Raw genomic sequence first — 22601 nt, forward strand, 5'->3', positions numbered from 1 at the left:
TCTTCTCATTCTATCGCCTGTTAACTTGGGAGAAGAGACCGACCCCCACCTCTCTACAACCTCCTTTCAGGTAGTTGTAGAGAATGATAAGGCCTCCCCTCAGCCTCCTTTTCTCCAGGCTAAACAACCTCAGCTTCCCTCAGCCGTTTCTTATAGACTTTTTCTCCAGACCCCTCACCAGCTTTGCTGCCCTTCTCTGGACCCGCTCCAGCACCTCAATGTCTTTTTTGTAATGAGGGGACCAGAACTAGACACAGTACTCAAGGTGGGGCCTCACCAGTGCTGAGTACAGGGGCACGATCACTTCCCCAGTGCTACTCACCACACTATTCCTGATACACGCCAAGATGCTGTTAGCCTTCTTGGCCACCTGGGCACACTGCTGGCTCCATCTTCAGCTGGCAGTCAACCAACACCCCCAGGTCCTTTTCTGCCAGGCAGCTGTCCAGCCACTTCTCCCTAAGCTTGTAACACTGCATGGGGTTGTTGTGACCCAAGTGCAGGACCCGGCACTTGGCCTTGTTGAACCTCATAGCATTGGCCTTGGCCCATCGATCCAGCTTGTCCAGATCCCTCTGCAACGCCCTTCTACCTTCAAGCAGATCAACAGCCCCACCCAACTTGGTGTTGTCTGCAAACTTACTGAGGGTGCATTCAATCCTCAGTCCTCATCCAGATCATCGATAAAGATATTAAAGAGAACTGGCCCCAATACCGAGCCCTCGGGGAACACCACTCATGACCGTCTGTGAACTGGATTTAACTCCATTCACCACCACTCTCTGGGCCCGGCCCTCCAGTCAGTTTTCAACCCAGCAAAGAGTACTCCCGTCCAAGCCACGGGCAACCAGTTTCTCCAGGAGAATGCTGTGGGAAACCATGTTAGAGGCTTTACTAAAGTCCATGTAAACAACATTCACAGCCTTTCCCTCATCCACAAAGCAGGTCACTTTGTCACAGAAGGAGATCAAGTTTGTCAAGCAGGACCTGCCTTTCATGAACCCAGGCTGACTGGGCCTGATCACCTGGTTGTCCTTCACATGCCGCATAATGGCACTCAAGATCATCTGTTCATGACGTTCCCAGGCACCGAGGTCAGACTGACAGGCCTGTAGTTCCCCAGATCCTCCTTCCAGCCCTTCTTGTGGATGGGTGTCACATTTGCTAGCCTCCAGTCAACTGGGACCTCCCCAGTTTGCCAGGACTGATGGTAAATGACGGAAGTGGTGCTGCAGCAGGTCCCCCACCATCTCCCTTTCGATTAGGGGGGCTTCATTCTGCTCCCTGACCCTATCTACTAGCTCAGGGGTCTGGGTACTCAGGGAACAGCTGATTTTACTACTAAAGACTGAGGCAGAGAAGGCATTAAGTACCTCAAGCTTTCTCCTCATCCTTTGTCATCATGTTACCACCCATGGAGATTCTCCTTAGCCCTCCTTTTATTACTAATGTATTTGTAGAAACTTTTTTTATTGTTCTTAACATCCAAAGACAGGTTAAGCTCTAGCTGGGCTTTGGCCCTTCTAATTTCCTCCTTACGTAGCCTCATAACATCTTTGTAGTCTTCCTAAGCGGTCTGCCTCTTAAACTCTGCTTTTTTCCCTTAGTTGCAATCATATCTCTCTGTTCAACCAGCCCGGTCTTCTTCCCTGACAGCTTGTTTTTCCGCACATTGGGGATGGCCTGCTCCCACACCTTTAAGACTTCCTTCTTGAAAAGCGTCCAGCCTTCCTTCTTGAAAAGCGTCCAGCCTTCCTTCTTGAAAAGCGTCCAGCCTTCCTTCTTGAAAAGCGTCCAGCCTTCCTTCTTGAAAAGCGTCCAGCCTTCCTGGACCCCTTTGCCCTTCAGGACTGCCTCCTGAGGGACTCTGGCAAGCAGGCTCCTGAAAAGACCAAAGTCTGCCCTCCAGAAGTCCAAGGTGGCAGTTCTGCTGACCCCTCTCCTTGCTTCTCTAAAAATCAAAAACTCTACCATTTTGTGATCACTATGCCCAAGACAGCCTACAGCCCCCAACCACCACATCCGCCACAAGTCCTTCTCTGTTTACAAACAACAAGTCCAGCAGGACTCCCTCACCAGCTGTGTCAGCAAGTTATCCCCAATGCAATCCAGGAACCTCCGAGACTGTTCACTCTCAGCTGTACTGTATTCCCCGCAGATATCTGGTAGGTTGAAGTCTCCCATGAGAACAAGGGCTAGTGATCTTGAGACTTCTCCCAGCTGCTTGTAGAATATTTCATCTGCCTCTACATCCTGGTTGTGTGGTCTGTAACAGATTCCCACTATGATATCTGCCTTGTTGGCCCTCCTCCTGATTCTTACCCACAAACACTCAATCCTATTGTCACCATCATTAAGTTTTTGACATTCATAATACTCCCTAACATACAGAGCCACTGCACCTCCTCTCCTTCCTCGCCCATCTCTTCTGAAGAGTTTGTAGCCAACTAATGCAGTGCTCCAGTTGTGCGAGTCATCCCACGATGTTTCCATGATGGTGACTACATCATAGTTTTTCTGCTGCACAATGGCTTTCATCTCCTCCTATTTGTTGCCCATGCTCCATGCATTAGTGTAGAAGCACTTCAGTTGGGCTATTCATCCTGCCACCTTTTATGCTGGGAGAAGCAGTAACTCCTACCTGTCCATTCCCAGGCACAGCTGTAGTTTCTAACCCATCAGCGACCTTGCGTCTCTGTTGCTGCACGAATCTTCATCCCCTGCCTTCACTGAGTCAGCAGACCAAGGGACCTCACCAGCATCCCATCCCACAGACACTGGCAAACCACCCCCAGGCTTATCTCTAGAGAGCTTGGTTTCATCCACTTCCCCCTTCAAATCTAGTTTAAAGCCCATTCGATGAGCCCTGCCAACTCCTGTGCCAAGATCCTTTTCCCCCTTTGAGACAGGTGTACTTCATCCATCTCCTGCAGGCCTGGTGTCATGTCGACCAACCCATGATCAAAAAAACCAAAGTCCTGATGCTGACACCAGGCTCAGAGCCAGGTATTGATCTGCTGGCTCTTCTTGTTGCTTCCCTCATCCTTCCCTGCAACTGGAAATTACAGAAGAGAACACTACTTGCACTCCTGACCCCTTAACCAGTTGTCCCAAGGCCCAAAGTCTCTCTTTGATCACCCCTGGGTTTCTCATTATCAGTTCATCTCTGCCTGTCTGAAAAATCAGTAGCAGGTAGTAATCTGAAGGGCTTACCAGGGAGGGAAGTTTTCTTTTTATATCCTTAACCCGGGCCCTAGGGAGGCAGCAGACTTCCCTGAGAACTGGGTCCAGTCTGCAACACAGATACCAGGTATCGTGGTTTTGCCTCAGACGGCAAAAAAGAACCACGTGCCGCTCGCTCGGGCCTTCCCAATACGGGAAGAATCGGAAGAAAAAGGCAAAACTCTTGGGTTGAGACAAAGGCAGTTTAACACATCAGCAAAGGGAACAAGAAAACAACACCACCACCACTGATAGAGGAATACAGACACACGATTACAGAACCACTGAGGGACCCGGGCTGCCCCAGCCCACTCCAAGCTTCGACTTCCTGCCGACTCCCCCTTCCTGCCGACTCCCCGACTCCCCCGGCAGCTCAGGATGGGCATGGCTCACATGGCAGGGAATACCTCTGTCCTGGGGAGAATTAACCCTATCCCCACCGGAACCAGGACACCAGGGTTTCCAACGTGAGAGACTGACTCTATGAAGGCAATGAGAAGTCATACGTACAAAGATGGTCTCATCAGAAGACTAACCTAAACCACAGGAGAGCTCCATAATGTTTTAGGCAGGTACACATTCATTCTTTTACCCAGATCTGTATATACCTTATGACTCCTAATGCAAAGAATTGTTTTTAAGAACCTACGACAGAGTCTGAGCATGTGCTTTGAATACTGGAGACCTAAAAAAGATTTGTTCTACACTCCAAGGATCCAGATATTGGTGTTTCATTTAAAGACATGCTTTAGCTACTGAAAAGCTTAGAAAGTAAATACAAGTTGTGAGGGACAGTCAGACTAATGTCTGACATGGTGGAACCCAACTGTAGAGCCCAGCGAGCATATACCAAGCCTGCAAAGCATTCTTGATTTAGCATAGGATGCAAGAGACTTATTTTTTATAAAGTCAGAAGTTGTAGCTTTTTTCTTCTCAAATGTGCAGAGTTGATATATTAACCATCGTTTAATACATAAGATGAGCTTACAGTGACCAGACTTATATATCATTCGTTGTTCGTCCAACTGTATGGTACTTTAGAAATAAGGAATATATAAGCAATACCTAAGGAAACAAAGAATATATACATTTAAGAAATGTGATAAAAATTCACAATTCAGCTATACAAGAACCTATTAGAGTGTTAAGAAAATTTACAACTACTAAAGCAGTTAAAGGCAATTTCAAGGTAAAAGTCATCAAGTAACTTGTGCAAATTCATCTTATGAAACCAGACATTTACTCCTGTGCTTTAATTTCCTCAAAGAGAAGGAAGACCCAAACTACTCTAGAGGTGCAGTTACTAAATTTAGTTACTACAACTACTAAAGAACCGTAGCAGAAAGACATTTAATCTTTTGAGGTGCCAGAAGAGATGAAGCAATGAAAGACTAAGCCAGATACTTTTTGTTTTCCTCTAACAGGACTTGAAATTACAAATCAAACCTTTAAGTATCCAAATGGCATTTTTCCTCCCAATACAGAACGGTTGCAGAAGTGGGCCCTAGCAATACGAAGATGCAAATCAGAAATTGTTTCTCCTTAAAAAAAATAAAAAATACTTTGAAGTCATTACTGTAGAGCGCTATGAGACAACATAAATGTGTTATTCTCCATAGAACACTTCGGTTCTCCTAGCTAGAATCATGCTAAGCTTAACAGTTCATTTCTCCAATGTAAATTCTTTCAGTTTTCATTGTTCTATCTTGTAGAAATGCCAGATGTTTTTTTTCTTTTTATTTGTCAAACAAAATACAACGTAATGAAATTTTACTAAATTTAGTGTGAACTTGCAAGGTAGTTAGTCCAGTGGGAACATAGTTGATCACAGACTCTTTATGTCAATTGTATGATCAGGACTTGTAAAGATCATGGAAAAGATTCTGACCTTTAGGGTCTTTAACAATGCCATCATGACAGAGAAAGCCCACAGCACTAGGTAAAGAAGTAGAATTTCTGGTGAAACTGGATTTCGTTACCTGTACTTTGTTGTAAATTTGGATCTGACATCCTTTGCTGACATTTGTGTCAGGCTAGACCTTGACAGGCTTCAGGGTCCTCCCTAATTTTATTTACTGATTGTTATTAGGCACAGAATTTGTAACATTTCCCACTCCCTTGATTTAAATGGGGCTTATGCATTCTAAGCAAGTATCTTTGCAAAAATGACCTTAGAATTTAAAGCACACATACAACCAGCTTTGCACTGTAAACCTGTGCAAAGCAGAGGAATCTTCAACCAACAAGGAAGAAAACATTATACATCTGGCTATTCCTAAAGATGTCAGTGACAGGCTAAGGCATCACTTCTTATGTGGCACCATTTTTTTGACTGCAGACCTTGACAGGACAGCTGGTTATGACCTGATCTTCAGAGCTGTATGGGGGCTTCAGAGCTTTCAATGGTTTCCATTTCCAAAGGGGGAATGGCATCTGGTGGCATTTCTTGAAAAATAATGTCATCAAGACTGGGTGTAAAACAGAGTCAGGAAAAACTTTTACACTTAAGCCAGCCTGTACATTCATAACTGACGGTTGTCACACAGTTCCTTAAATTACCTGTTAAATTGTCCACAGAATAAAGTGAGCAAGTCATGCAAAAGACATTTCAAAAGATAAAAATTAATGTCAAGCAGAAAAATAGCAAGGAAAGTATACATTAAAAGCAAGTCCCACTGGCAGACCCAGCAAGCAACCTGTACAACAGTAAGACTGGAGGCATCTTGATGAAGGAAAACCAAAGGCAATTATTTTTGTTTCTAAAGCAAGGACCTACCATACCCTCTCTTCTCTACCTCCACAAAAGAGAAAAAAAAATACACAACTAAAGGTAATGAAAACATACTTACACAAGTAAGGATGGAACAGACAAAAAAATACATATTATGAAAAATGCTGTTAACTGCTCCTGGTGAGTCTCAAATCACTTTTCATGGGCAAAAAGGTATAACCCAGCCTTAAAAAGCACAGGACCAGAAGCTATTAATTGTTTGTACTCCTTTGAGGAAAATGTTTGACTTCGACGTCACTCAATTGTCAGAGCTGCTGGATGCAGTTCCTTTCTCAATGATTGTATTTGTCTACACACCAGTGTTGTAACCACTTGCCCCAGTTCAAATTCGTATTGGAGAATGCGATCAAGATGAGACCTGGAGGCCACAAACTCCTTTTGGAGTAAATTATTGTCTACACCAACATCTTCATACCCACGTTCTTCTACTAGTAAACCCAAGTTTTGGGAAATAAGTATGTTCACAGTGGGATGCCACCTACCATGGAGAGGTTGCCCCATCAGGTCCCACAAAAGCTAAACACCTGTCCTGGGTTTACAGAATAAAGCCTCGGATAGACTTGATATGTATTCACCTACCTGAGCTTCTGCAGCACATGCACAGATCAGGAGGTCCTTGGCCTTTCGGAGCCCAAAGGAATAACGCAATGCACTATCATTAACAGGAAACTCCGATTGCCACATTCACTGACTACAGCCTTTTGAGAAGAAAGCCTTTGTCTGTCTGCTGCCTACTTCAAGGCCATGACCTTCCATCAACTGGTTAGAAGTCAATGTTTTAACAGCAAACATGAACATCCCTACTAACCTCCTTGCTTTGCTGGACCAGGAAGGTGTAACTGCCAAAATGAGCTTGTCAGGGCAAAGGGAACCAGTATATAAATGATTGCCACAAAAACCTGACTGCTATGGCGTCAGTACTTGATTCAGCCATGACATGTATTTCAATTAATGTTTAAAATACTGAGCTGAAATAATCACACACATCTTACATAAGTACTCCTCCCACCCTCCCCCTAAAGAAAACTTGACAGACCAGAGAGAGAAGCTTGAATTTCAAAACAGTGTTCTGTTTTTATATGGATTTGATGGATGGACCACTGACTAGATAAGCAATTGGTCAGATGGTTGCACTCAAAGAGTTATGGTCAGTGGCTCTATGGTCCAAGTGGAGACCAGTGACAAGCGGAGCTCTTCAGGGGTCCATATTGGGACCAGTGCTGTTTAGCATCTTTGTTGGACAACATGGACAGTGGGATTGTGCGCACCCTCAGCAAGTTTGCTGACAACATCAAACTACATGGTACAGTTGACATGCTGGAGGAGGGGATGCCATCCAGAAGGACCTGGACAGGCTTGAGAGGTGGGCCCATGCAAACCTCATGAAGTTCAACAAGGCTGAGTGCAAGGTCCTGCACCTGGGTCAGGGCAATCCCAAGCACAAATACAGCGTGGCTGGAGAATGGATTGAGAGCAGCCCTGAGAAGGACGACTTGGGAGTGTTGGTTGATAAGAAGCTCAACATGAGCCAGCAATGCGCACTCGCAGCCCAGAAAGCCAACCACAACCTGGACTGCATCAAAAGCAGTGTGGCCAGCAGGTCAAGGGAGGTGATTCTGCCCCTCTACTGGACTCTTGTGAGACCCCACCTGAAGTACTGCATCCAGCTCTGAGGCCCCCAGCATAAAAACATGGACCTGTGACAGCAAGTCCAGGAGGGCCACAAAGATGATCAGAGGGCAGAAGCACTGTTCTTCCTATGAAGACAGGCTGAGAGAGACAGGCTTCAGAGAGACCTTATAGCAGCCTTTTGGTAGCTACAGGGGGCCTACAGGAAAGATGGGGAGGGACTCTTTATCAGGGAGTGTAGCGATAGGATGCGGGATAATTGTTTTAAACTGAAAGAGGGTAGATTTAGAACTAGATAGTAGGAAGAAATCCTTTACTCTGAGGGTGGTGAGACACTGGAACAGGTTCCCCAGAGAAGCTGTGGATGCCCCTTCCCTGGAAGCGTTCAAGGCCACGTTGGATGGGGCTTTCAGTAATCTGGTCTAGTGGGCGGCGTCCCTGCCCATGGCAGGGCGGTCGGAATTAGATGATCTTTAGGGTCCATTCCAACCCAAACCATTCTATGATTTTGTTTCTTTTTTGTTGTTGTTGTTTCCCCCTATTTCCCTCTTGGGAGAATGCAAGAGTAATACAGCTGAAGTAAGTGGATGCCTCTAAGCTTTACTTCCAGGTGGTGATAGTTATCCTTGAAATAGTGTTATCCACTTCTACAATAAAGAAGTTTCCTAAGTGGGACACAAAACATTATTGACCAATTACATAAATACTATACCTGACTTTCTGCAATGATACTAATAAATTGAACTATTCATATTTCATGACGGTTCTGAGGAGGAACTTCTTTACCCTGAGGGTGGCAGAGCACTGGAACAGGCTGCCCAGAGAGGTGGTGGAGTCTCCAACTCTGGAGACATTCAAAACCCGCCTGGACATGTTCCTGTGTAACCTGCTCTAGGTGACCCTGCTCTGGCAGGGGGGTTGGACTAGATGATCTCCAGAGGTCCCTTCCAACCCTATGATTCTATGATTCTATGATTCTTTTTTGTGACACAATCATAGGAATGCTTAAGAGACCTCCACAGCGTATGAGAAGGACTAGGGAACTAACCTGCTCTGAAAGCCCCATCTGGGATCATGAACAAATGACCTGACCGCAACCTTTCAACAAGGCCATGAGCAGAGGTGTTTAAGTGAGAGCAGTTGTGGTTGCTGGTTACAGTCCCCATGGTCTCACATCACAGCAGGACTGACAGAAGCAATCAAATACCAAATTTTGTAATCGAGAACTTCAGTTAAAAAACATCCACTTTGCCTTTTCTGAAGAAAATGAAGCAGCAATAACAATTCTCAAGCAACATTCTAGATGAAACATGCCTCCCTAAATATTTGAGGTTAGCTCCTATCAATAAAGACTGTTTTTAAAACATCAGGAACTAACAGGAGTTTGTCATTAAGACCTATTTTCTGCTTTTCAATGCAAATGAAAACTTTCTTATTGGGACGAAGGAACAGAGAAACTTTTGCATTAGAAATATTCTCAGCATGCCACTTCACACTTACTACTTCTGAGTTTTGTCAGTTCTCAGACTTTTTCTCAACAAACACCACGTCTTTAGAACCCCATGTGCTCTTTCTACTTATTATGCAATGAGGTTAGTGTTTTGATTTTGACTGAGAAACACCAGGTATGCAAATGGAATACTTAGAAAAAGCTTTATCACAGACAGTAGGTTAAGTTTATTTTACAGAGAACGTCCAACTAGTCTCTAGACACACATCTTCTTTTGAGGAAGTGAAAAAACGCATAGGTTTATCATCTGAATATTTACTGTCTCTTTACAGTCTAAATTATTTTCTTACTAATGTACTGGTAAGAATTTTGGTAAAAATGGTGGAACAACTACAAATGCTACTTGAAAGCCTCTCACATATCAAAATTAATGTATGTAACAGATCCAAAAGTAGCTTTTCTTTTTTTATAGCTCCTCAACGTTGAAAGGTCAATTCAAAGATTACTGAAACATCTTTAGAGATTGATATCAGATATCAGCCATTTCACAGCATAATTAAAATCCAGGATACTGCAATTAACACTGCTTTTAAATTCTGCTAGGTTGATCCCATGAGCCACTCCTTCAGTTATGGTTACTGAGAGCAGCATTTTGAGGTAATTAGGTATAAACTGACAGCCACGCCGCTGTGGAGGTATGAAAAATAAATTCAGAATCTTTTACAGGTTCAGCTCTTCCTTGCAACAGTTTGAAGCATTCGGAATATAAAACCCAGGCTAAAACATGACTATTCATAGGTCACAAAACCACCGAATTCAGTGTCAGAAGTCACCTGCTGTCATTAAGCATTTTCATTACCTGTGCACTTTGCTTTTAGCAGCCCCTCCTGACAAGAAATCACTTTTGATCAAGTTAAGTTCCAGTCAGAAAATGGGGCAGAGAATGCATACTCGTATTTGTTTAGGTTTAAACTATTTCTGGAATAACAATTGCTTCATTAAGATAAATATAATTAATTTCATCATTAAGTCATTATGCTTCCTAGCTGCTGTCAGTGAATCTAATTCTACATTCTCGTTTCCATTTGTCAACTATGGCTTCAAAGTTTTCTTGGATAAACAATTATCTACCTGGCATCTTCACAGAAGATGATTTTAAATAATTTACCATAATCTCAAAGAAGCCAAGGTATGTGCTCTTAGCAACAAAGCATAAAGTTGTAGAGTAAATAAAGCAACAGAGTAAATAAGATTGCACATCGGCAGTGTTAAGTATCTTGACTATAACATAGAGGTGGAAAGACCTCTAGTTTTCTACCGTCTTCCCCTGCTAATCGTCATATTACTTAAGTGGGGTTTTTTTGCTGTTTGTAAGAGTTGATAAAGCCACGTTAATGACCGTGGAGTAGAGAGCAAGAAGTGACAAGCAAAAGATAATCTCAGAAACTTCTTAGATATCTAAAATATCTAGGGATAGATTGACAATTTACACTTAGAGAGTAACGAACACCTTTCACAATTCCAAGCAGGTCAACAAGCAGCAATTCCTCTAGTAAGTGTTGCATTCCCATTCTGACGTTGCAGTCTTGCGTTGTGTTAAAACAAAGAAAAAGTTACAGTTGCTTCATAATTCACAATGCCATTAAATCACTGAAACAGAATTATTTAAGGGTGGGCTAACAGCTTGAAAACCATCCCTGCATGACACAAATAATTAGCTGGAGACCAGTGATACCCATCTTCAAGAAAGATTATGAAACTCTGGATACACAAACAGAGAAGAACTAATTTTGTGATGACTTCTTACCCAATTGATTCTTCATCATTAGAGCTGTGTCTGTCACAGTCCTTTTGCCTTTTTCTTTTTGTGGAAGACTTTCTGTTGTTGGCACTTAAGTTACACTGAAATAAAATAAATAAAATTGGTAGGTTCCAACAGACATAAATATGTTATAATGGGTATTACAATAGAAAAAGGGAACAATGCCAGATATTGAAACAATGCAACTGATCAAATAAAGCAGATCCACAAAGAGTATACACAAAAATTTTGCAAAGAATTAATTTGCTTGATTTAGGACACCCGTGTACCACCTGATCTGGAATGGAACTTTTTTCTCCTAAAGAAATTCGACAGTACAGTACAATTCAATTATTTCCCTATTTAAAGAGGGACTATCCCAAAGAGGGACTTAAACCTTAAGCCTGTTTTACAGAATCACAAATACATAAGATAAATGCGCGGAGTTAAAGAAAGAAGTTGTTAACCAGATTATATTCCACTCAAAGATATAAAATTATGAGAAGGAAAAGAAATTTGAAGGTTTGGTACTCAGGTGGCAAAACACAGAACAGTAAGACTTCAATTTTTGCAAGTTCTCTTACTTTACCAGAATGCACTTGTATTTTCAAATTAAATACGTGAAGCACCACCAAAACACATACTTAATTCTACAACCCAGAAATCCATCTCCCTCTGCCACTACATCCTCCTAATCTCTCCTCCTTATTAAAGATAACAAACCAAACAGATGTTTGAAAATTATGCCAGTCAGGCTGAAAGCAGACAAACTTATCTTTGTTTCTGTTTAAGCGTGGGGTGAAAGAGCATCTGAAAAATTCATGCCCATGCATATTTTATATACCTTAGTGAAGTCTGAAAGGTGCACCCCAAACCAATCTTTCCCCTACCACAGGGGCCAACTGTAACAGAAAATACCTTCATTATTAAAACTGCTGGCAGCAAGAAATTGCCTTGAACGTGCTCTCCCCTCCTGCTGCCTTCAAACATCATCTAGTTCACCTTATCACACTGGTCTTCAAGCATGTTAGAGACCTATCTGCCCAAATCACTGAAAGCTGCACGAGATTTCTCAAACAACATGGAGCAAGCTCTGACAACACTAAATACAACCAGGACAGACCTTTGTATGGATAAAACAGTACTGTTTAATTATGACACCTCATGAGTAACCTTTTCTTTTTAAAGGAGAATATAAAGACTAGTCAGTGTTTAACGCATAAAGAGTCCTCTACCACATGGAAAAGTCTGAAATATATAGACACCAGTAAGAAAAATATGAAATGGAAAATTAGACAATATACAGGAAATAAGAAAAAAAGATTTTTCAGTTCACCCAGTCTAATCACTGTTTTTGTAGAGGCAGAGAAAGACAGGAAGAATTCCACGCAAGGGCTGTCTGACTCTGCCTAAGAAGCTACTGCTTGTAACCACAGGAGACATTACTTCCAACTTCAAAACCTGACTGTAATTAGATGTTCAGCTCACTTTAAGAATAACAGTACAGAACATAACCAGCCAGTGAGTTTGTACCACAGCATGCTCAAATGACCAGGCCTACCAAGAGACCTGGATCACATTATCACTGCTACTGTAAGTCAAGAAAAATTCCTAACTTCCCTCACTAGGTTTTTAAAACTCCTCTGTGGAGAAGCCTGTTTATCCAGCCCCCTGATTCTGAAAGCACTAAAACCAGCAACAAACTCTCAATGCTGAGTTGAAGGAGTCTAGAGTAGCAAAATATGTTTCCAAAACTTGGCATTTTTAAAATGCTTACTGAATTTGGAGCAGATTTATAGAGGCAACAGTTTGCTTCTATATGTGACTGAGATTATCAAGACAATCATTTATGATAAACACCATGTAAGTACACTTACAGTCCTTCAGTCTAATACTGAAATTAGTTATTTCTGTATTAGCATCTAAAATTCTGTCAAAGACACACAGTATTTAATATATTCTCTTAAAGTTTCAGCTCTTGGATGCAAATAACAACTAACTGAAAACTCAACGTAAAAATTATTTCCATATCTTAATAAAAACTTTGGTAAGTGACCTGAATATAATATAAGAGTTCAGGAATCAGAAGACAATTACCTAAAATAAAAAAATAATAATTATATTTGCCTTTAAATGAATGATTTTCAAGATCATTTCAAACCACACCTGAAGACCAACTCTGCATTTTAATGCTTTAGGCTGGCAATACAGCACTGACTTCCATTGCTGTAACTGTATGCTTGCAGACAGATTTCAGACCTACACACTTGTCTCTTTGCAAGACAATCTAGGTCAGACATGGGTCACAAGGCAGCACTCAGCATTGAAAAAAAATTCAGCCTCCGAAACAGAACAAAAAAAACCCCCATATAACAGTCTCCTCCACACTTTACACTCCAAAGAACTTCTCTTTACCTCTTTTAAAGGGTAGTCCCAATGGTGGGAGCCTGGGAGCCTTGACAAAGGGGACTGAACTTGAACATCCTCTGATTTGGTGTTTGTTTTCTTCTTTGGTATACGAAACTGAAAATAGATGATGTTACACACATAATAAAACTAAATTATCCACTGGTGCTATGAGCTGACATACTGCCATGTACAAAGTTTTCTTAACTGCCAGGCAAAATAACAAAGTTCCAAGGGAAGCACTGACCTGTGACTTCAATTTAAATGCATTTCTCACTGATGCTTGATCCTAAATCACGTGTCATACCACATGTTTTAACATATGAACCGTCTCAAAAAGCAAGAAAAAGCTCTTCCTATTACATTAACTTTACAACAACCTCAAATGTGCCCAAAAGACGGGAACCACTCTGGTGGCACTTACAAGTTTCCTCAGTTCCCTCCGAGTTGTTTACTCTCTAGTTTAATTATCTCATCTTAGAGAATGATAAAGAGAAAACAAAATAACTGTATGTTATAATGAATGTCACACCAGGTTTGCTCTCTCTCAAAAAAAAAAACCAAACAGGATGAAAAGCAATTATATCTTAGAATAGTACAAGTATTTTAGTATGATAATTTAGCATCAATACACCACAATGTACTCAAAATGGTAGCAGCTATTGCCATTGCCAACCTTTGCAAAACCAGAACCAGCATTTTGAAAGTAATTACTTAAATATAAAGCAGTAATTCATAGAAGTTTGCCAATTCAGAAAAAAAATATGTGGAAAATAGTGTTCATTCATTGAAATTCAAAACAAAAATGGTCAAACTAAATTCCTACCAACTCCTCAAGATAAAAAAAAGAGGGTGACATTTCCTATCAGTTAGTTAAACCAGTTAAAATACCAACTGAAAGAATAAAAGTGCAGGCCTACCCATTTATCAAGGTATCCTGAGAAGCCAAACCTTACACTGCAAATACAGCCAGATTAGAATGTGTCAGAGAGGGAACGGAACATTTACATCTTTCAGATAACCAAGTCTACCTCAGTCAGGAAAAAGCTGAAGCTGCTCCATACGATGGCCACTATCAAGTGCATTATGAACTTAATTTGTAAGCTGCCAGATGCCCTACCTTGTAACATGAGTTTACAAGCACGGACTCTAGAATAGTGACGCTAACAACTTAATTATTAACACGGGAACACTGCATTCATTAGCTCTGTAGGTAGTCCTTCAGACAGACCATAACTGAAGCATACTGTACCACAGTCAAATAATCCTTCAATTCTTCAGTTTGTGAGTGCTCTTATCCCCTTCTCTACACTTCTTTGAAACAAAGATTTAAATTTTTTTTAGTAATTAGACCTGAATTTCTATGCAGTATCTCAAATTGCTTTTACTGGTCAGATGCTGTAATAACAAATATGCCTTTAATAACAGATTCTTCAAATTATAAAGGATGTAAACATCACACACAGGCAGCAATTTCTAATACACGTACCTCCCTTCCCTTTCAGTCGACATTTAAGGACTGACATAGGCATTTTCTTACAAGAATGTCTGCAATTAGGTTTGGGGTTTTTTTTTATTTGGTTATTTTTTTTGAGAAGTGGTCTAAAAACATGTTTTATCAGTCAGAATGCATTCTTCTGATCTGCACGCTAATGGCCACAAATTTCTTACTTCAGAACTCCACCTGCTGCCCAACTAGTGGTTTCTGTTATGAGCTTCCTAAGAACACATTTCTCTAAATTTTAATATGCATTTGAAGTTACAGAGATTCAGATAACCTCTGCAATAACATAACAGATAAGACTGAGAACAGGTAAGGTCAGACTCAGAAAACAGAAAGAGACAGATGAACAGACAGGAAGGGACAAAAAGCACAAGACACGTTCATCAGCAGAATTTTCACATCACTGTACAATATCTTCCTAATGCTTGCACTCATTAAGAAGATGTTGGTTTGCAGTGCCCACAATAAGCACAAAGTCAAGAGGTAACCAACAGAGGTCTGTATCTGTGTCAAGTACAACATAGGCAGTTGCCTCAGCTTTTCCCTAATAGAAAGTGACTAACTCAACACATACATGTGCATACGCACTTAGCAGACTCCTCATCTAAAACAGCAGTACTTTTCTGAAGGTTCCCACCTGTAGGAGCAAGGGTCAGAGAAAGCGCATAAACAAGGTGCCACAAACAGCTTATTTCTAAAACACTAGACAGTCCAGTCCTTGCCCAACGAAACCAGTTGCTCTGCCTACCATTTATTTTCACCAGGGCTTCCACTGCTAGAAACTACAATAGGGATATTTTAGAAAAAATAAACACTGGCATAGTCTCTGAACACATCTCTGCAGATAACTAAATATTATGCAGCTGCACTACTTACTTCAGCACTACTCTTAATATTTTAGATGTTAGCTTAGGTCTTAAAATATCCCTGAAAACGTGACATTTATGTGAAAGCAAACATTAAGCTTATCATGTATTAATACATGTTCAACAGCAGCCATTACTGTTGACTGCTACCAGAATAAACTGTTTCTCAAGAAAGAGTGCTCCAGCAAAGTAAAAGCTAAACCACCAGAGAACACCCTAGGATACCCACAGCCTCAAAATAAATTGTTGCGAATTGTAGGAAGACTTACACTGACACGACTTGAAGATGAGGTTCTTCCTTCCATTATTTTCTCTACTGAAAAAAAAGATATAAAATAAGCTTAGCAATTTGTGTTTTATTTATCCAGAGGGAAGCAGGACCAAAACAATAGCTACTAAGCAAGAACAAGAAAATAATTTTTGACCAAGCTATGCAAAGAAAACTCATTCATAGTGACCTTTAGAAGAACACCTAGCCCAACCCCCCCTTCCATGGGCAGGGACATCAGGTTGCTCAAAGCCCCATCTAACATGACCCTGAACACTTCCAATGATGGGGAACCCACAGCTTTTCTAGTCCATCTGTTCCAGTGTCTCACCACCCTCATCGTAAAAAATTTCCTCCTTACGTCCAACCTAAATCTACCCTCTTTCAGCATAAAACCATTGCCCCTTGTTCTGTCTCTACAAGCCTTGGTAAAGTCATTGACAGCCACAATACAAGAGACATGTACTTGGGCAAGGCTCTGGATTGTCAGTATGGACAGAACTGTTAACGAAATTTTGACTACAGTTTATCTTCAGTGAAGGCATTTACTGCTTAACTCTACCCCCTGGCAAGTACACAACTAATAAGCAATTCAGACTTTGATTAGGAAGTGAAAAGAAGTCACAGAAGACATCTGTAACACTACAGGAGCTCCAAGAAGAAATAAAATTCAAGGATTCCTGTTAACAGATACACTTCTTCCTCAGAGGAAGCTTCAGAGCTTCCAGCATTCACAGGGGTTTATTCTCTTTATAAATACTCTGTATGACCCCGGTGTAAGACCATCAAACCTTACAGCCAGTTTGAAGTCTCTCAAGAAAACCTTTAAGCCCCTGTACCTTTATTTAACTCAGCGGTTTTTCAACTCACAGCCCCAGTCCCCTGGTGCGGGAAACAGCAACGTCTATTAAAAGACAAGCCAAGCTACTACCTATTCCGACGCCTACAAGGAGAAACAGCCGGGCTATCACCCCCTCAAGTCCGCCCCCGCCACGCCGGTTGCCGCCGCCAAGAGGGGTCGCCCCGCACCCCCGGCTCCGAACCCAGCCGCCGGCTTCTTTCGCGGGGAAGAGAAGGGGCTTCTCACGGACAGGAGGTAAGCGACGAGGGTCGGCCATCCCGCCTTTCCCCGCTCTCTCCTTAGCCTCTTCACGACGGAGCTGCAACGCTGCCGCCACGACCCTTCCTTTCCGTCCCCAGTGTCGGGCCGCTCACCCGCCCTCCCCTACCGGCTTCCCTCGCCATAGATACCCCGTCACGCGCGGACGGCCCGGGCCAGCGGGGACACCGGCGCCGCAGGGCCCAGCGGGGCACTGACAGCTCGTATCACACACACCCCCATCCCCAGCTTGGGCGGGTAATGGGCGAGGAACGAACGATACCGGCAATGCCCTCCAGCACTCACCGACACAGCTCCCCCACCGTTGTTGTTTATCCAGGCCCCGCCGCCGCCTGCGCAGCTTTCCCCAGTACTTCCGGGCTGAGCACCGCCTCCGCCAGGCCCGGGAAGGCCGCCCCGCCCCGTAACGGCAGTAACCGTCTCCCCGCCCTCTGCCAGCCCTGAGGCGTTGCCCGCCCTCTCGTCAGTACCTCTCCTCAGTACCCCTCGCCGTGTCCCCCGCCGCGCACTTCCCTGACCGAATATCGGCCCTACGAATCGGGCCAGGGCCCGGGCGCGGCCCCTCCTGGCCCGCCTCTCCTTCGCAGATGGGCCTGGCCGCCCTGGGTGTTAACTTCGAGGGGTTTAACCTGATAATGAACGGCAGGGGCGGGGCGGGGGGTGTGTGGAAATGCAAATGGAGCGGGGCAAATGGTAGCGCCGCGGGTGTGGTATTACACACGTTTTTCTGCATCCTGTCAAACTGACGAGTAGCAACAACGTTTAATAGTTCTGCCAAGGCAATAAATGATAGTTAAATGAAGCTCAGGCTAGCAAACACTTAAGGAAACGGAAGAAATGCTACAATTTGTGGAAGGAATCAAGAAAACCTCAGTATTTTTTAAATAAGTAATAGGCAACCCAGCTGAATCAGGTTCAGATTGCACCTTGCCAATCACGTTTTCCTCATTAGCCTTCATTTCAGGGCGGCTCGGCTGCCCCTATAACCACCCCTTCCCTGTTTGCAGAGGTTTCCAGCCAGCGGCCTTGGAAACCCTCCCGCAGCCAAGTGGAGACTGAGGCTGGTTTGTTGGGTTTTGTGTTTAGGTTTGGTTTTGGGGGAGGTGGGGGGGTTTTTTGGTTGGTTTGTTTGCTTTTCAGGGTAGCTTCAGAATTGTAAGTTTTGTGTATAGCTTTCTGTTTCGTCCTCTTGGTAGTGCTTTTGCATCAAGTAATGAGAAGCTGGGTAAAACTACTTTTGAAACCTTTTTGGTTTCATACCCAAGAGGTTTAGCTGTAACTCATGGTCAGGTATAAATTACAAATGTGAGATGTTAGCTTGCAACTATCAGAAACACTTAGATGGCCTTAACCATCAGCAACTGATACATTTTATAGATACATCTGAGAATATAGTATATAATGTAATGAAATACAAACTAAGATGGGTTTATTTTGTTTAACACAGAAATTGTCTACAGTCCCAGAGAGAAAAATATTTCCATCTATGATGATGACAGATTCTACAGGAGAGCATATGGTACTGTCGGGCTTTACTAGAACAGAGGAAACTTTTTTTAAACACAAAATGTCATGAAAAGTAATACTTATACTGCACTAGTGTTTCAAATATGCTGCCTGCTGTAACAATCACTAGCTGAATGTATAGCTGAAGAATCTTACTATCCAAACAGAAAAGTGGGAGGAAGGGAAAGAGGTTAATTTTTTTTTCCCCAACAGTAATTTTTTAAATCGAAACTGCAATTGTAAAGGCTGCTGGAATAAACATCCTTGAATATTGCATTTACACATAGTCAATGAAGCACAAGCAGTAGTCAACACTGATTTAGAATGTATATTTACAGAAAATAAGTAAATGCATTATGCAGCTATATCTAGAACAATCTATAACTGCTGCTTTTTAATTCTATAAACGGTGTTATTACAATAAAATCAGTTCTCTGGACTAATAAGTCTAATATGATTCTAAGGTGCTAGTCAGGTGAACTCTTAAGTGATAACCTACTATAAATTGCTTCAAAACTTTTCAGTTCACACCTTGAAGGAAACTTTAGGAAGGGAAGTCATACCTATGCTTGATGTAAAACTGTATTTTCTTGTTTCTGCTTCCTGAAATCTTCAGAAGCCTTTCACAATGCTTTGTTAGGCAGATAGTTAAGTAGACGTTCAATATTATATACACAAGGGTTAATTTGGAATCATGTATCCTTGTTTTGCTTTGGAATGGAAAAAACAATGTTGGTCCTAGTAGCTGAGGTAAGAGCATAGTAATTCCTGTTCATAGTATGTTGAGAAACTACGGTCTCCAGCCTTTTAGGGGTGAGGAGAGAAAGGGACAGAGACAAGTGTTGGACGTTGTGGCACTCTGAGGAAACTGCATTTATCTATTCCTAGTTGTCGTGGAATGCTTCCTCTGTGCTCTGCATTTCTCCACAGACATCTTTCTTTAAATCATGTCCATTTTTCTCTCGCTTCATTGCATGGGGAAAACAGCATGAATATGGGTATCTTCCTCCCTGCTAAATATGACCTCTTTTGTGTGAATTGCCTGTATTTCAGTAGTATAGCAAACAGACTGTCCGCCCATCTCCTTTGTGTCCTTCATGCTTCCTGCAGAATGAAAATCATAGATGAACGTGCTTACTTGCAACTTTGTGCTGTCTCCATTCCAAGAAACGGGCAAGACAATAAATGGCTTATATATCATAGAATCTAATATTTTTTTTCCTATGTGTACTTATTATGTGAGATAAAAAAGGAGATGGTAGCATTTTCTAGCCTACTCTCTATTAAGCAGAAGACAGAAATGACCCTGAAGAGATGACTTAACATCTCGGACCCAGTGGAGATTGCTCAAAAGGAAAACGTCTATGATGTCACTCTGTTGAAAAGCAAAGAATATTATTTTTTTTTTAGTTTGGAAGTGTAAGAAGTAATTTTCAATATGCTAAGCAGCTTACTCAAGGCAACTTGCATTTGATAAGAGTTACGCTTACATGATCACTTTCTGTCCTAATAATCACCTTTATCAGATGGTATAGTGAGTTTTAATATATAGTTGGAATGTGATTTACTGTGTTTGAAAAACCCCTGTTAGTTCAGCAAGAAAAACTTAAAGGTATACGGTAGCTTGTACCAATGTATTTGCCAAATATAACTTCATATAAACCATTTGCCAAAACAAAATTACTGTGTTAAGATGATAAATTAATTTAAAAAATACTGATAATTGTGGGAATTTAAAGCTTGCAAACCTCTGCTATTAGGACAAAAATCCTGTAAAAGTCAGATTCTAACCATGCCAAAGCTTACCCTATGTTTACCATTCTACAGCCAGGGACAGTCAGCAGTGGATTGAAGAGTTATTAGGAAAATATAAGGTTATGATAAGCTTAATTTTTCAGTTGCATGGAAACTACTTCCTGGTATAACTCTTACCAGTTGATCGATCAGTCATATGAGTTGAAAAATGATCTTAGCTGAAACTAGAGACCTCAGTCTAATCTCATGAAAGCTTGCTGCATGGACTTTCTTTCCTCCTGTTCCTAGATCACAGTGGCTAGCTTATTCTGTCGTCTATTCCACAACTTCCATGTAGCAAGTGCTTGCAAGGATGAATGAACAACTGGAGAGATTAGTACTAAGGTACTGCTGTTAGAATTTGGCAACCAAAATCTGTGAGAGGCTTTACAACCAGCTGGTTTACTACAGACCCCCAGGAGACAGTCTGTATCAACAAGTATTTTGTTTGTAACCACTTTTAAATGTGAATTCTAATACAATAGGTTTTCTTTATGTAGGTGTTGTATGGAGGTCTATCACTACATTGACATCGTCTTCTTAATTTGTAGTCGTTACAAATACAGCATGAACTAAGCTTGAGGAAACTGATAGAGGGCTCAGAGTATCAAGAGGAACTGAAGTATGACTTCAATATAAAAGGGGAACTGAGGCATCTGGATACAGGCGAGTCCTTTGTTTTCAATTATTACAAGAATTCACATGAGCAGAATCATAAACGCTATCAAGTTTTGGGACATTTGATTACTCAGTATGTTTATGAGCTCCTGGAAAGAGCCTGCATGCTGCAGAAAGTTTATATTCCTACTGATGCTGCAGAGGATGAACCAAGAAGTTTCTTTTTCATGAGTGAGAATGCACTAACAAGTTCCTCTAGCCTAATTGTCCTTCTTCAAGACCATGGAGTTTTCCGTGCTGGACAGTGGGGACAAAGGACGATTGTCAGTGAGGGTCTGGAGCATGGAACACAAATACCATTCATCAAAATGGCCCTTGAAAGCCATGGGGGAGTGATTGTACTGAATCCCAACGACAACTTTGTTGATCTGAAGACTGAAAAGGAGAGGCTAAGTTTTTCTACTGGGGAAGAATCATCGCCTTCTACGCAGTCTGTCTGGCGGATCCCCAAAAGGGGCAGTAGCAGCCCCGAGGAACATACCTTGTATGTATGGGATCATTTCATTTCAAAGAGCACAGCCAAGAATGTGGCCTTCATTGCCCATGGCTACGGTGGCTTGGTTTTTGTTGATCTGCTGGTGCAGAGAAAATGTGAGGTAATGAATAAAGTGTACTCCGTGGCATTCATTGACTCCGTGCACAACACACAGCACCAGACGAGAAGTGATCCAGAAATACAAAAATGGATACAGAAATACTGCCGTGAATGGGTGTCAAACAATAAGCCTCTAGATAAAGCTGTAGGTTCTCTCATGAAAGTGAATTGTCCTGTTGTCTCTGCTGGAACGGAAAAGTATGGTTTAGCACCCTCCTGCTGCTTACACGCCATCTTTAAGTACCTGAAGAGCACACTGAAAGCCAAGACCACAACAGCCATTAGGCATTCACCTGTTGTAACCAGAAGCAGCACAAGTAAGAAGAGAGGCAATAAATAAAGGTACGCTGACTTGTTCTTGATAGTGGTCTCTTCTTTTCATAACTACCCCTGCGCCTTTCAGTCATCTAAGGGCCTTCCTCTCACTGTGGAGCAGTTCTAAGTGTGACGCTAGTTTGCTTGTTTTTGAGACACACACAAATACAAGTTAACTATGAGGAAAGAAGCGTGTTGTTGAGAGCTTTAAGCCACAACCCTTCAGCTATCTGTGAAATTTAAAGTCGCATAAAATAAAGATGTTAAGGTATATCAACTCTCATCTGTATCATTTTTTTTTTTAAATAAACATTCTGTGGTTAATTGCTCTATAATCAGACTAAACTAATCAGGAAAACACTTAAGTGCATAGCTTTCATTAAAAAGACAAATCTGGAATACGAAGACCACGTAAAGGCTATATTTCATCCTCATTGTATACCATATAGTGTTTAAAATCTTTCAAAAGCTGGAACATCCACCTTCCTCCTTGAAATGTTTACTGTTAAATTGAACAATACTTCAGGGAACTACATACTACTACCTTCCCTCCAGTCACAAATGGTATGACCCAAACATGATGCAGTGAGCTACAGTAACTTCTGTTTGAAAGCCAGCTACACCAGTGAGATTACTAGGTGCTAGAAATACAATAC

General features: G+C 41.9%; 2 protein-coding genes across 17 annotated transcripts in view; one reads left to right on the top strand and one right to left on the bottom strand.

Moving 5' to 3' along the window:
• The window catches only part of SENP7 (SUMO specific peptidase 7), a 50021-nt gene extending 32323 nt beyond the window's left edge, over window positions 1-17698 (bottom strand). For 2 of the 15 annotated variants that reach the window (XM_074596130.1, XM_074596060.1), the window contains exons 1-4: window positions 17343-17449; window positions 15939-15985; window positions 13309-13416; window positions 10900-10994 (exon numbers count right to left, since the gene is read on the bottom strand). In XM_074596130.1, the coding sequence (XP_074452231.1) occupies window positions 10900-10994; window positions 13309-13416; window positions 15939-15974 (239 nt within the window). In that variant the 5' untranslated portion in view covers window positions 15975-15985; window positions 17343-17449. Of the gene's footprint in view, window positions 1-10899; window positions 10995-13308; window positions 13417-15938; window positions 15986-17319; window positions 17465-17527 lie in introns of those variants that run through there. The other 13 variants (XM_074596118.1, XM_074596026.1, XM_074596141.1 and 10 more) reach the window with 9 other exon arrangements.
• Window positions 17011-22130, top strand: LOC141746873 (putative protein ARB2BP). Of its 2 annotated transcripts, none has more exons than XM_074596191.1 (3): window positions 17011-17033; window positions 18505-18576; window positions 20909-22130. In XM_074596191.1, exons 2-3 carry the CDS (start codon window positions 18544-18546, stop codon window positions 21968-21970), a joined length of 1095 nt encoding a protein of 364 aa, XP_074452292.1. In that variant the 5' UTR covers window positions 17011-17033; window positions 18505-18543; the 3' UTR covers window positions 21971-22130. The 2 variants fall into 2 exon arrangements, with proteins under 2 accessions (XP_074452292.1, XP_074452283.1); XM_074596182.1 differs by lacking the exon at window positions 17011-17033 and adding an exon at window positions 18059-18121.
• Window positions 22131-22601: the final 471 nt, after the last annotated feature.

Source organism: Larus michahellis, chromosome 1 (assembly GCF_964199755.1).
Source record: "Larus michahellis chromosome 1, bLarMic1.1, whole genome shotgun sequence".
Lineage (NCBI taxonomy): Eukaryota > Metazoa > Chordata > Aves > Charadriiformes > Laridae > Larus > Larus michahellis.